This window comes from Bombyx mandarina, chromosome 04 (assembly GCF_030267445.1).
Source record: "Bombyx mandarina strain Sakado chromosome 04, ASM3026744v2".
Lineage (NCBI taxonomy): Eukaryota > Metazoa > Arthropoda > Insecta > Lepidoptera > Bombycidae > Bombyx > Bombyx mandarina.
The window spans coordinates 2,241,492-2,256,696 of NC_143211.1; the positions used below are offsets into that span (position 1 = coordinate 2,241,492).

Genomic DNA, 15,205 nt, shown 5'->3' on the forward strand with positions numbered 1-15,205 from the left:
TTTGTCAACAGATTATCGCTAATAGCCATCCAAGACATATTGAACGAGGCTGCTCTTAAAGTAATATGTGACGAGCTGAATTCTCCCGTACTAAGAAGGGTCAAAGAGTGGAAGAACAATGGGCACAAGTGGGAGTATCGTGTTTCAGGGACAAAGAACAGGTGAGGAATAGACTTCATGATTGTATTTAAAAAGTTAATTGAAATCTGACTTTCATAGTGATTTCACTACTTAATGATCAAACTTAAAAATGGGACCTTGAGAGTATACCGTTTTAAGCGAATACATTTCTAAACGGATCCACACAATGGTGAACAAACTTAAAAAAATACATAGTCGAACATGGTATCGCTGATTTTTTTTTTTTTATCGATTGGAAATTTCACGCTCCACATCCCTATGTTCACGCATTTTAGGGATGCACTAGACACTCTTTTTATTGCTGAGTTTGTCGCAAAATTTAAATCGCGAATAGAAACATTTTCACAATTTAACATGTCGTTTATGCTAAACAAACATTTGATCGAAATCAGTGAAAATAAAACACGTGATTACAATGTACCAACGTTATCAAATTTGCGAAAGTCATTCTCTGAAGTCGGCTCACGTATGGCGTTCACGAGGAAAAGTTATCAAGGGCGTTATTATCTCGTGTACGAATACGTTAGAATAAGAAGATTCTACGAATTGTACATTATTTTTAGACGGTAGACGGCCTATTTGTAAATTTGTGTTCGCAAAGTCTTTGAAATCTACGATGTTCAAATCGAAGGGCATAAAAAAAGTTGGATGTGGCATAAACTTGCCCTAAGAGATAAGACGTTTGGTGCATTCGTGTTGAGCGATGCAACGGTGTTAGAATCCCAGGCGGGTACCAATTTTTCTAATAATTACGTACTCAACAAATATTCACGATTGACTTCCACGATGAAGGAATAACATCGTGTAATAAAAAATGAAACCCGCAAAATTTGCGTAATTAATGGTGGCAGGACCTCTGGTGAGTCCGCGCGGGTGGGTACCACCGCCCTGCCTGCTTCTGCCGTGAAGCAGTAATGCGTTTCGGTTTGAAGGGTGGGGCAGCTGTTGTAACTATACTGAGATTTTAGAACTTATATCTCAAGGTGGGTGGCGCATTTACGTTGTAGATGTCTATGGGCTCCAGTAACCACTTAACTCCAGGTGGGCTGTCAGCTCGTCCGCCCATCTAAGCAATAAAAAAAACCGATGCATTTGTATTCGTATTGTCTCGTTACAAACAGAATACGCCTTCATTGTTTCAACATAGTGTTGAAAAAGAAAAAATAATTGTTGACGAAAATTTGTTTTATCGATCGGCCTATTGTCGTGTCGAATGTTGCCGTCGACTGATTAACACGTTGATTGATTGAGGACCATTTTTTGCATATGAGGGCTTTTCAAGGCAAGATTGGACTTCTTTACAGTACGTATGAGACACGATAAGCCTCATAAAGGACCGTTTTTGAAAATGAGTCATGCCCATAGACAACTAGACATAGTCGCCTCCCGTTTCGAGTGAAAGAACGCGGTTATGACTGTCGCATCAGAGGACAGTCGCGTATGGGACTATTTAAACCGCATAACGCATTTAAGACAAAACTAATTATTTTCTGCCGCGTACTTGTCTTCCGTTCCCGATTGAAGATTCTGTCACAGTACAATTCAGAATTCGGTCTCGTTTCTCGAAGTGGGCTCCAATGCTCCAACACTAATTGGCGGTTGACTCGGTAGTGTGGTAGTTAGAGGCCCGTGACTGTAGCACCGAGGGTCATGGGTTCGATTCCCACGGCATTCAAACATTCGTCTGATGGATAGGATAGGTTTGTTTGCGCTTGACTGGGTGTTTACTATCTAAATATGTATAGATTTAAACGTATATAAATATGTGTGTCAGTCTCTGGTACCCATATCAGTGTGAATCCGAATTTGGGCTCAAATGACAATGCATAATTTGTTCCGAGCTATCTATTTATTATTATTATTAGTAATTGAACTATGAGCTCCTCTAGCCAACTATATTAAAGACCAGAATTCCACTTAATCTCTCGTGACGCCACAATGACATACTGATTTTATTATCAGTGTCTGTACGCTGAATCACCTTTTTTTTCCCTACCTATGCTGATAGCCTTGAGAGGCTATTTCAGCTTCGCCCTAACATTTGTAGGTGAGCTCGCGGGGCTCAAACCGGAGAGTTGCTAACACTGACCCTAGCAAGAGCAGTGCTTCGCAGAATCTACCACCGGATCGGTAACGCGACCCACTAAGAAGATCTGGCGAGAAACTCAGTGGGCTGTGTCTGTGGATTAATTCGTTCGTCGAGCCCTTCGTCGCAAGCGACGGGTTCGACGAGGACGGTGACCGGTTGAAGCAGCGACGCCATTACCAAATTATTTGATTTTGAAAATCGTATATTCTTTTTAATTTTTTTTATTGCCCTTGTAGGCAGACGAGCATACGGCCCACCTGATGGTGGGTGTTTCCCGTCGCCAATGGACTTCAGCAATGGCAGGGGCAGAACCAAGCCGCTGCCTATCTATTATTGACCTTATCAACATTTTGGACATATCACACGTTTTATATTACGTGAAATGCCCGTTACACACGTTATTCATATATCTATCAATGCGACCACGCCGTGCGTCGGAAGGAAATACGTGCCTAATACATATGCACGTTCATATACGTCTTCCACGATGAAGTAATAACATCGTTTAATAAAATGAAATCATCAAATTTTCTGCGGTACACGTGGCGGTATATGATGAATCCTTTAGCACACCTATTTATGCCGCGAAATTCAAGACAGGTGACAGTTACGTTGTCAAAGTTGTCACGTGACTCAAAAGAAGCGTTCTGATTGTTTATTCGATTTTATTGTCTAGAAAATACCACAAAACTCTCGAAACATTTCCTTTGTAAAAGACACTCAGTAAATATTTCGTAATTCCACATACGAAACATTAATTACGTCCTTAAAGAATTAAGTACGATTAATTTTCCATTGTTATCGAATGATAATTGTGTAGCGGTGACGCGGTGTTTCTTTACTGCAGACGTTTCTTTAAATATTTAAAGCATTGCAGAATGTCAACATTGTTGTTTGATTTTCGTGAATTGAATAATGGAAAGTTTTCGTTTTTATGAAAGCATTTGTTTGAACTTTACTTCAGTAAATATGATAATATTTATGACTGATAATTAATAACGTGGAAATGAACCGTTCTAGCTGTGTACACCTGGCTGTATATGGCCATATATCATTACGGATCTTCCCGATCCATTAACGGCGCTTTTAGGTACCACAAGCACCGGTCACCGTCCTCGTCGAACCCGTCGCTTGCGACGAAGGGCTCGACGAGCGAATTAACCCATAGACACAGCTCACTGAGTTTCTCGCCGGATCTTCTCAGTGGGTCGCGTTTCCGTTCCGGTGGTAGGTTCTGCGAAGCACTGCTCTTACTAGGGCCAGTGTTAGCAACACTTCCGATTTGAGCACCTTGAACTCACCTACATGTTAAGGTGAAGCTGAAATAGCCTGTCAAGGCTATCAGCATGGAAGCAGGTAGGAAAAAAAGGCCATATATATTTTTTTCAAACCTCACTTGACGAAGGATATGATAGCGTGCGTGGAGATCTAGAAGGCGATATCATTTTAAAATCAGTTTGTATAGGCAGTGACCAAGGGAAGATCTTCCACAAAAGGGTGTGCTCTGTAGGCTAATGGTCCCAGGGTCAATTGAAACTTTTATATAATTATACAAGGTTATCTTGATAAAGTCATTATCGTGATTCAGGCGTTAGTCGGCTTTCTGCGATTCTATCCTACATAATATGTATTATCTCCAATATTGTCAGTGTCAACCAAACAGAACAAACGGCTTTGCTTTTTTTTATTGCTTAGTTGGGTGGACGAACTCACAGCCCACAATGGTTACTGGAGCCCATAGGCATCTACGACGTAAATGCGCCACCCACCTTGAGATATAAGTTCTAAGGTCTCAAGTATAGTTCGAACGTCTGCCCCACCCTTCAAACCGAAACGCATTACTGCTTCACGGCAGAAATAGGCAGGGCGGTGGTACCTACCCGCGCGGACTCACAAGAGGTCCTACCACCAGTGATTACCCAAATTATAATTTTTGCGGGTTTCATTTTTATTACACGATGTTATTCCTTCACCGTAGAAGTCAATCGTGAACATTTGTTGAGTACGTATTTGTGTAGTCGTTTGTGTAGTATAGTGTTCATCAATCTCAGTAAAGACGAAGTTCTGTTTTTTGAAATAGGTTTCATTGCTTAATTGTAGATAGCAGTAAAATGTACACGTCATACGACAATAGATAATTAATTGTTTGAACAGCTGGTCGGAATTCCCACAGCCGACAATAAAGGGACAAAGTACTCAGACATAGATCAAAGGCCGAATCACGATTTACGAACACTTATGTAGGGACAGCGTGTGAAATGAAGACGTTTAATCTATACTTAAATATTATAAAGCTGAAGAGTTTGTTTGTTTGAACGCGCGAATCTCAGGAACTACTGGTCCGATTTGAAAAATTCTTTCATTGTTAGATAGCCCATTTATCGAGGAAGGCTATAGGCAATACAACACCACGCAAAGACCAATACATGCGGAGCACCAATAAATAATGTTTCAAAATCGGGGGTTTTTTCCCTTTTGAAAGCTTCCGCTGCGTGCGCTGCAGAAACGGTTAAAGTTTCGCTAAAATAATGTATGACAGAATTGTTTCCCTTTAAAAGGTCTTAAAAAAAGTCCGCGACAGCATAATGCCTATATGTTAAGGTTGGCTCACTATAACGTTTTTTATGCTAACCAAATTTGTTCTAAAATAAAGCATTATTTGTGAACTATTCCACGCGGCCGAAGTCACGGGCAAAAGCTAGTTTGTCTATAAAAACAGAATAAGTATAATATACCATGAGATGATTTCGATACGGAAATAATGTACCTACCCTAATATAAGCGGAAAATATGCGTTTTAAGCAGAAGCAGTAATGCGTTTCGGTTTTAAGGGTGGGGCAGCCGTTGTAACTATACTGAGACCTTAGAACACAGAAATTAGAACTTATATCTCAAGGTGGGTGGCGGCATTTACGCTGTAGATGTCTATGGGTTCCGGTAAACACTTCACACCAGGTGGACCGTGAGCTCGTCCACCCATATAAGCAATAAAATTAAAAAAGGCTTTAGGTTACGTGAAAATTGTACCACGTAGTATGGATTCGATTCCAGGTTGCGATTAGTATAGTAGTTTGTATTCTGCATCTGTATGCACTTGTTGCTTGTCTCGCTAGTGTGCAGTGGAACATAACCCGCAATCTCTAACCATTTCGGTAATTTATGTCGTGTCGTCAATGAATCTGCGAAATAAACTAAAACCCGAGCGGAGCATTGATGTACAAGAAATTTTAATTCACTGATATAATCGTAATTCTCGTTAGCGTCTGGAGAAATCCAGTGTTCTTTTTTTCTTTTCCCATGACGTTTTCTGAGAGGCGAATATCGTAAATGATTTTGCATTACTAAAATAGCTCGACCCGGTGTCATAAATGAGAAACGATGCCAATTTTCTGCAGAATTGTAAGCAGCTTGACGTACGCACGTCGATCGATGGATAAGCTTCGTGTGCACGGCTTTAGTTGGAATCCATTTATGAAGGACCCGAAATATTTCAGCCAACAACTCGGTTTTGTCTACGACTCGTCGCTGAAGGGGGTCACGGTTGAAGATATAGAGCTGGATCAGGTCTGTTTGCTGACCGAGGCCAGCGATATCAGAAGGCTTCTCTCCGAGCTGACCGCGTTGAGGAGCGACAGATATACTGCTGAGCCGCAGGGTGAGTGTTTTTTTATTTTTATTACCTTTGTAGGCGGACGAGTCAGCAATGCCAGGGGCAGAGCCAAGCCGCTGCCTACCATTAAGTACTTTCCGCAAGCCTCGTTTGAAGAAGGACATGTCATAACGCTCGGGAAACACCGTGGAGGGGAGTTAATTCTAAATGTGTCGAGATATGTTAATCTGTTTTCGAAATTCATGCTTTGTGGATCTTTATACAGTTGATTTGTATGATGGGCAGCTGAGATCACCGGGACTCGTTGATACCATAACGTGAAAACTGGTCGAAGGCACAGTTGCATAGTACAATATCAACATATGACATTTTACGGTAGGCAGCGGCTTGGCTCTGCCCCTAGCATTGCTGAAGTACATGGGCGACGGTAACCACTCACCATCAGGTGGGCAGTATGCTCGACTGCCTACAAGGGCAATAAAAATAGGTCAAAGATACCGAATTCCTAGCAGTAATTCCAGAATACCGAAATCGTCTACTAATCTTGTGATCCAGTGAGTTACTATAGCGTCTAATGTGTTGTGTTTCATCTCTAGTTGTGTAGAATATCGCGACAGTAAGTTTTCCCGTTAACTGTGTAATATGCAAGGTATATCTTATAGTTAATAATAGGAGCTGTCCGTAATGACCAATTTCGCCGCGATGCATTCGTGTTACTCTTCAGACCGGTAGGGATGTCAGTATCATAACACTACTATATTGAAACCTTTACCTTATCTCTTATGACAAGCGGCAGCATTGGACAGTAGATAAATATTGTTTATGAAAAAAATAATCTTATTGATAAGAAAACAAGATATGATGGTTTAATGCAAAAAACATGATGATGAACAATACGTACGGGCTCCCCTAATTAATTAAACATGTTAACTGTGACATGACCATATACAGTACTTAAAAACTTCAACAAAGACCTAAAGGTTAATAATATGTGGGATCCTGACAACATCGAACTTTAACACCCGATTTTTTGATTATTTGATCATTGCCAGACAGGGATTTCCCGATAACCCACCCCCAACACCCCTCCTCCCCAATTTGCCCGACCTTTGCCTTATTAAATCTGTGTATGTCCGCCGGCCATGGCTCGGTGCACCCCAATGGCACCATATTACCATATAGCCAAATTAACTTGGCTCCAAAATCTTTGCGATTTAACGTATAGACCATATCGACCGGATCAACTCGCCTCGCATTCACGCACGGAAGGATAAACGGAAACCGCATTAGGCAAACGTAACCGTGCGATTACGTGCGCGTTAATATTTCTTTAGCACGCCAAACGTTCACGAAACGTCGAACGATCGTTTCAAGTTCTCGATTCGGTCATGTGGGACGTTGTTTGTGTACCTGAAGGGCTTAAATTAATTATGCACATAGGAAATGGTGCGCGGCTATGCGCTTGCGCGATACCAACGATTATTTGTTTTTCATTAGCTGACATGATACCAGGCATCTGTTTATAGACAACCCGAATCTAGTGCCCATCTGTGGGCGTTGGTTCGAAGCACGATTATTTCAGCCTCCAGATGGGAATTCGTGATCTTTTCGCGCTGAAATAAAGTAATATTATACCCGGACGGTCCCGGACTCGCGTTATCATCTTTCCTCAAAATAGAATTAGGGAAAGATTAGTAAAGGAGCATACCTACATATATGTATAAACTAATAAACTCCGATGTCTAATCTCGCTGACAAATCTACCCCAGGTGGGTCTTACTATTTCCTAACCTAATCGCTGGTAGGCTAAGGGGCCATTCCAGCTACTCATAGTCTTATAGAGCTCACGGGCTCAACTTGAGAGAATTGCTAGCACTGGCCCTAGCAAGAGCAATGCTTTCACTGAATCTACCACCGGATCGAAATCACGACTCACTGAGAAAATCCAGCGAGAAACTCAGTGGGTTGTGTGTATGGACTAGGTAGCATGTCGAACTTTTCGTTCGACGAGAACGCTTGGTGCTTGCAGAGCCTAAAGGCATCGAGCGTGGATTCAGAGGATCCAACAAGACTTTTGGTGACGGCGGCTTTGCGTTGCCCCGTGGCCTGAGTCGGATATGAAATTGGAGGCGACCACGGTCAGAGAGTTTTCAAGAGCCGTATCGTCTACCAACAGTGACATTGATAAAAAAAAAACTAAATTTATATTCAACTAGCTTTTGCCCGCGACTCCGTCCACGTGGAATAGTTATTTGGCATAACGCTAAAGGGGAATGCCCATTTCAGGCCCAAAGCGGACAATAGATTAGAGAAAAAAACTTAGTGCATTAATTTTGTCATAAATAAATATGCATTTACTTTCTTCCAAATAAGCGCCACTACAGCTTACAATAAGTAGTTTAAAAAAAGTAACTCTATTGAAAAAAACAAGATTTTTATTTTTGCGGGAAAAATATTGCCAGCATCAAAACCTTATAAATAAATCATTTTAAGTATTATCATTAATCAATCGATTTTAATCGATTATAAGCACATAAAATAACATCAAAGACATACCCATTGGACTTTAACTTGTTACTATACTTGAGACCTCAGAACTTATATCTCAAGGTGGGTGGCGCATTTACGTTGTAAATGTTTGTGGGCTCCAGTAACCACTTAACACTAGGGTTGCTGTGAGATCGTCCACCCATCTAAGCAATAAAAAAAAACTTAGCTTGTATTGTTATTTAAATATGTACAACTAAAACAAAAACATAAAAAATAAAAAAATAATGTGTACTCGTAAAAAAAAGATTAAGAAATAAATCAACTATCGGTTATTTAAAAAAATGATCGATATATGAATTTCATGTAATTATTTTACTTTATACTGACAACACTGATTTTAATCTGACTGACTGACACTTCGCTTGCTGCTTGTGCTTGCATTTAAAATGGATGTGTTTTGATTTTTCTTCGATTTATTTTGCTTTTATCAATAACGTTTCATACTACGACTGAAAAACATTGTGTGAATTGTGGTTTTAACCTGACCGAGATTTAAAACCGTGTATATGCTCTCCTGTGCTATTTTTAGATGATTTACTAATTGTGTATGAAGATGAAGAAAATATAGATATTTAAAGAAGTATTTGTGTTTTTTATACCCTAATAACTACAATTGGATAAAAATACATTAGGAACATCTTAAACATTAAAAAAAGAAAAGTTCTTGAAGTATTTATATAGAAAATTAACCTCAAAACGAGTTTTTATTTTTATTATATTTTTTATAATAGTGGCGTCAATTTCAATATATTTTTTAGATATCTAATACATTTAAGAATTTGAATCAGTCCATTTTTATAGTAATATTTGATGTCCACCTTGGGCCTAGCACTATGGAGATTGGGCATTCCCCTTTTACCCCCACTTCATTTACGTAGAAAGTGAAAATATTTTTGAATTATATAATGTTAAGGAGCTATTTAAACCCCTATTTTGAAACATTATTTATTGGTGCTCCACTGGTATTGGCCTCACCGTAATGCTATATAGCCTTTAGCCTTTCTCAATAAATGAGCTATCTAACACTGAAGAATTTTTCAAATCGGACCAGTAGTTCCTGAGATTAGCGCGTTCAAACAAACAAACTCTTCAGCTTTATAATATTATTATAGATTTAAATTACTTTTGTGGGCTTAATCTCGTTATTTTAACTGTCGGTTTCAAAACTTTGCAAACTTTTTCGTGGCCACCGATGGTTGAGGTGTTATTAATCGACATTAGAATATGGTGCGTGCTAACTAACGTCTTATTTTCTATAAAAATAGTTTTTCCAGACCTTTAATACATTCCATTTCGTTACTTGTACGACTCGCGAAAACTGAATAAAATACCTATCTATACTCATAAATGTAGATGGTGTTTGTTGAAAAAAAAAAAAGATTTCAACGTCATTTGTTGTTCAGGTAAAACAATATGCACAATAAAACAGGAAAAACCGTTTTTGAAGAGGCACCGCTTCTTTAACAACGTTTGCGAGGAATGATCTAATTCGCATTTGCATAATTGGTTTAATTCGATCGTCGGTCTGTGTGTGAATTGATTACGCCATGGTCTTTGCAGTTTTAGTCTGGCCCACGCTAATTTTAGCGCGCCTCGTTGCCATGGTTTTTCTGGGTAATGAACTAACTGATTTTTGTTTGTAATTATCTGGTCAATTTGGAATTTGATGTCCGTTTAACGTTATTAAAACTGTTCTGTACTTATTTATTGACTCGTTGGGTCGTGGGTTCGATTCCCAGCTCAGGAAAAAAACATTGTGTGAAGAAAAGATTTGTTTGCTCTTTGTCTGGGTGCTTACTATCTTTATGTTTGTCAATCTCTGGTACCCATAACACGGGGAGTCCTAAATTGGGGCGGGATGACCGTGCGTGATTTGTTCTCTGTTATTTATTTGTTAATGATCAGTTATTATTACTCGTCATGGATTCGTAAAATTAACAATTTTTTAAAAACCATACTTTACAGTTTACACCATAGTGACATCGCAACTATGAAATTTCTACCAAATAGGTGTCATCTATTTTTCTCTGTTCGTCTTTTGTTCTTTCGTATTTTTTAATTTAAATTTAATCCTATAATTTTCATTTATCTCAACGCATATAAACTTACTTTATTTGTATTTAAATGCAAAGATATCTAAAGAGACATTTTCGACAAAATGTATTTACATTAAACTGTAATAAAAATAATGTTTATTGGATTGGATGGCTTAATGCAACAGGTGATTGAAAAATGTTGAATAAATTGTAGGATTTGAAAAAAAAACTAACTTTATTTCTCATTAATCACATAAACATAAGCGCTTATCATGATATTAATCTTCTTCTTTTTCTCCACCTTATCCCACTAGGTGGGGTCGGCACAGCGATTTTTTCTAATCTACTCTCTTCTATCAGCCGTCATCTTAACACTCACTCCTCTCTCACTCTCATATCGTCTTTCACACATTCCATCCACGTCTTCTTCGGTCGACCTCTTCCCCCTCTGCCTTGCACTACCATTTCCATACATCTCCTAGTCACATGTATCTTCTCTCTACGCATCACATGTCCATACCACGCTAACCGTCCGCTCTTTAATTTGTTAGTTACTGGGGATACTTTCACACTTCCTCTGATATACTCATGATATTAATGAACTGTAAATAGGGGGAAATCTGAAAGTGGCACCTATGACAGAGGAGTTGAGAAGTGCGCGTTTGGGATGGTATGGACATGTGATGAGACGAAATGAAAATGAGGTTGGTAAGAGAGTATTAACTACGAATGTGGAAGGATATAGAGGAAGAGGCATCCCTAAGAAGAAATGAACGGATTGCGTGAAAGACGGTATGTGCAAGAGGGGAGTGAGCGAAGAAATTATATATATGACAAAGGGGGTATGGAAGGAGAAAACATGTTGCGCCGACCCTAAGTGACGGGAAGAAAGGCAGGAGAATTATGATGATGATGATTAATGAACTGTAAATAATCCAAATTATAATATTTACACCGAATTTGAATCATACACCTAGTTAACAGCTTCAAACTAAATAGTACGGTGTAAATATTCCCAAGTTTTACGTGGAAGATCGTTTAAAAGCGCACCAGAATTTGTTGAGTTTTCGTTTACGAGAAAACTAAACGTGCGTTCTATGTGTGAAATACACGGAAACTACTAAATCGGTTTATGGGGAAACGCGAATAGTAAATTGAGGAATGTGACATTAAATTTTGAGCAAAATCACTGCTGACTGTGTGAAACGAATATATTTAGATCTTATCTTCTTCTTGTGTATTAATGAAAATGATCGTTTTTATTATGGTCCCCTGTTATATCTTAGTTAATTAGTGAAGTCAAAGATGTAATTAATTAATACACCATTTCTTGTTTAACACGCGCTTTATTCACAGACCAGAACACAAATTAAAGAAAGCCCCTAAACCTAAAAATAATAATACATAATATATAGCTTACACTAATAGAAATATATATAAGTCTCCGATGCGTTTATAAGCCTTACATCTGATTGAAATGAAATTTGGTAATATTGGAATTCCATAGAAAGCTTTCGTCATACCATCGATGTACCACAATACAATGTTTTTTATAAAATTAGTATGTAGTTATCACACGTCTGCTCCACCAGCAACTATACAAAGGACAATGCCCAAAAGTGGGCCAACTTTATGTCAAAACTATTTGTACTTGAAATACTATGCCTTATTTTTTCACGTTGTTTAGTTTATGTATCAACATTTCTTTCAACCTGGCATTGTTTTCCAAAAAAATAAATTACTTAATTGATAACATCCCAAAACTATCCATGCCATAGTTTTTAAATTCGCCAATAGACAAAGGGCTTAGCCCATACAGCCTTATAGCAAACCTATATGCTGTCAAACGAAAGAGTTGCTTGTGACTTGAACAACAATTTAAAAAAAATTTGCTAATGCTTATAATTCACAGGCTTCTTAGTTTATTTTTGTTCAATTCAATAATTATTACTTAAAACCATGAATTATTTAATATTTTTAGATATTAATGATTCCATTAGTAAAAATATCAATGGCCTACCATTACTCTATTCTTATTATATATGATCAGAGAGTTTTGGCAGCAACCCGAGTGAAGCGTCACTTGAATTTTTATTTTAATGTTTTTTTAATAGTTTATTGTGTAATTTGTATTATTTGTATTTGTGTACAATTGTGTATAAAACCGCTTTGGACAGTACAGTGTACAGCGCGCTGCATGACGCCGTGGACAGGGGAAAGTGGAAAAAAATCCTAAGATTGAAGCTCATGGGTGATGGTGGTCACGACCCTCAGACATGAGGAACACGACTCGAGGAGGAGGAGGTGTATAAAAGGTCTGCGTAAGCTCATGCTCAGTCAATGTGGTATTCGTCGAGTTGACGTCAAAACTCCCAAAAAGCAATAAAAAGAGATACACCGGCTTTTTATAAAAAATATATAACTTCGACAGACTAGGCTGTATAGGCTACGCTCTTTGCCTGCTTATTGGTGAATTTAAAAACAACAACAACAATATCGTTGCCGGCTTCCGGATTTTCATTTCATTTTATTATTATTATGAGAATATAATAATAATAAAATGTACGTAAGGGCTTATTTCTAGCAACATTAACCACAATTAATACTGTAAATAATAATGAGAGCGATTATTGATTTCGAAGAAAACAATTAACAACTTAATGTTAGCTGCAGAAAAAAACAGATTTCTCTTAAACCTGGGTGAGAATATAAAAATCGTTTTCTGAATATGAAACGATATTTATTTGTCTATCAAATTAAGTTAAAACCATCATGACAGGACAACTTTTTTAAGGGGCCCAAACGCCCATAGAAAATGGGCATTGTCCTTTAACAGTATCAATATATTACTATGTTATCTCTTCATCGCGGAAGAATGTATTAGATTAACACGGATTTACTTGGCAATAGCATGGGGGTCTCACCTATCACGACGATTTGTGTCAGGATATTATTAAGGTCTTACACCAATTATGGACATTATTACTATAATAAAATTATCAACAATTCAAAAATCTTATCACGCTTACGAAATTCTAAATTAAGCATTATACTAACAAAATAACGTATTGTTATTATACACGTATAATCTAAATCTATTAACGAAAATCGTGACAAATCTTTGTCTGAATGAGTAATCGTTTTTTTTGGCACCTATTGTATCTTTGGACGCGACCAACGAATACCATTGCCGTGTAATTTTGTAATTTTCGACGGTTGTCGTAGATGCGTTTGTCATAAGTACCACCAGCTTGCTTGTTTCCACCGACTAGTAGTCATGCGTGCCGATTCGAAGAAAATTCTAGAAGATAGTAAAAATAGGTATACGATACTATGAAATTATTTTGTCAAATTTTGTACTCGTAAAAATTTTTTTAGATTATTTTCAAGTATGAACGCCTATTTTGTACTATTTTCGATCAGGTTATCGTTTTTATATAACATTTCTCTATCAATCATCGCACTCAAATTAACACTGAATTCTTCTTCTTCTTCTCTGTCGTTTCCTCATTACTGAGGGTCGTGACCACCTTGGTCCAGTTTTTGCACCAGCTTCCTCCAATGCTGCCTGCATTGGGCCTGCTTAATGGCGCCCGGGACACGTGGCCCGACACTGAATTACGCTTCATAAAACTTAAAAAGATATCAATTCAAAAATTTAAATCGAATCAGTCCTGCGACTGTTCAATTAAACTACATAATTATGTACCTTATTAAGGATCATTGACATTCGCATAAATTATTCGTTGCGTATGCTTCGAACCTTATTCCGAGTGCATTTAAGGTGAATTCCGCGTGAAGAACTGCCCGGTCAGTTTTGGTCAACAACGGTGACATTGATGTGAACTTACTTGAGTTGAATGATATTGAATTAAGACGCCGTGAATAGAATTTTGAGTATTCCCTCGCTGTCGCTAAAACTCTAATGGTTTTAAGTAATTTTCGTGTTTTTTGCGGTTGTCATTGAATTAATCTGTCACTCCCTTATTCAATTCGATAATTTAATTTATGTAATGTTTATCGTCGCCTGCATTGTATTGCACGCAAGATGTAAACATTTGCCCACTGCCAATGTCGTTGAGATCGTGATCGATAGGTAACAAGAAAAACAAATTTATATATTAATACGTGAAGCAAAAACTATGTACCCCTTTTTACGTAAATTGCGTGGAGGAAAGGAATATGAAGTTTCCCAAACTTTTTATAGAGAAGGAGTGCAAAATGCTAAATTTTTTTTTTAAATTATGCATAAAAATACATTACATGAATAAATAAGAAAACATTACACACACACGCATATAAACTGTTGTTTATCGTTGAAGTCTGTGGTCAAATTAAGAATAGATTAATATTATTTGTCTATAGTGTGGCCTTGGCGAAATCTGACGTGAATAAAGAAGTAAAGTCTTTGACAATAGAATCTTAATAATGTTCAAAGTTATAATTTAAATTAGTTATGGTCGAATTTCGACCGCTGGGTGGAGACTAGTATATTTAGAAATGTCCGTGGCTTAAAGGTTAAGACTGTATGGAGTGCGCTCGTATCGACTGATGAAACTCTGCCAGGCTTACCAATTTCTCCGGAGCTGGCCGGCAGAACTTTTTCGAAGCTCATAAATATCACAGATCAATGGGGGGTCACTTTAATTTCTTTTAGCGACCACAAAGACCAGATACGGCACTGCGATAAGCAATTACAATATACTACGAATTGTACAAACAAAAATATATCAACGATATATGATAAGAATATCATTAATGTAGTCAAATTCAGCTAAA

At 37.9% G+C, this 15,205-nt stretch overlaps 1 protein-coding gene across 1 annotated transcript in view; it reads left to right on the plus strand.

The window, feature by feature from the left end:
* The window catches only part of LOC114249833 (endonuclease/exonuclease/phosphatase family domain-containing protein 1), a 29,541-nt gene that overhangs the window by 3,201 nt on the left and 11,135 nt on the right, over nt 1–15,205 (plus strand). The window contains exons 3-4 of the mRNA XM_028183540.2: nt 12–161; nt 5,725–5,885. Of these exons, the coding sequence (XP_028039341.2) occupies nt 12–161; nt 5,725–5,885 (311 nt within the window). The remainder of the gene's footprint in view (nt 1–11; nt 162–5,724; nt 5,886–15,205) is intronic.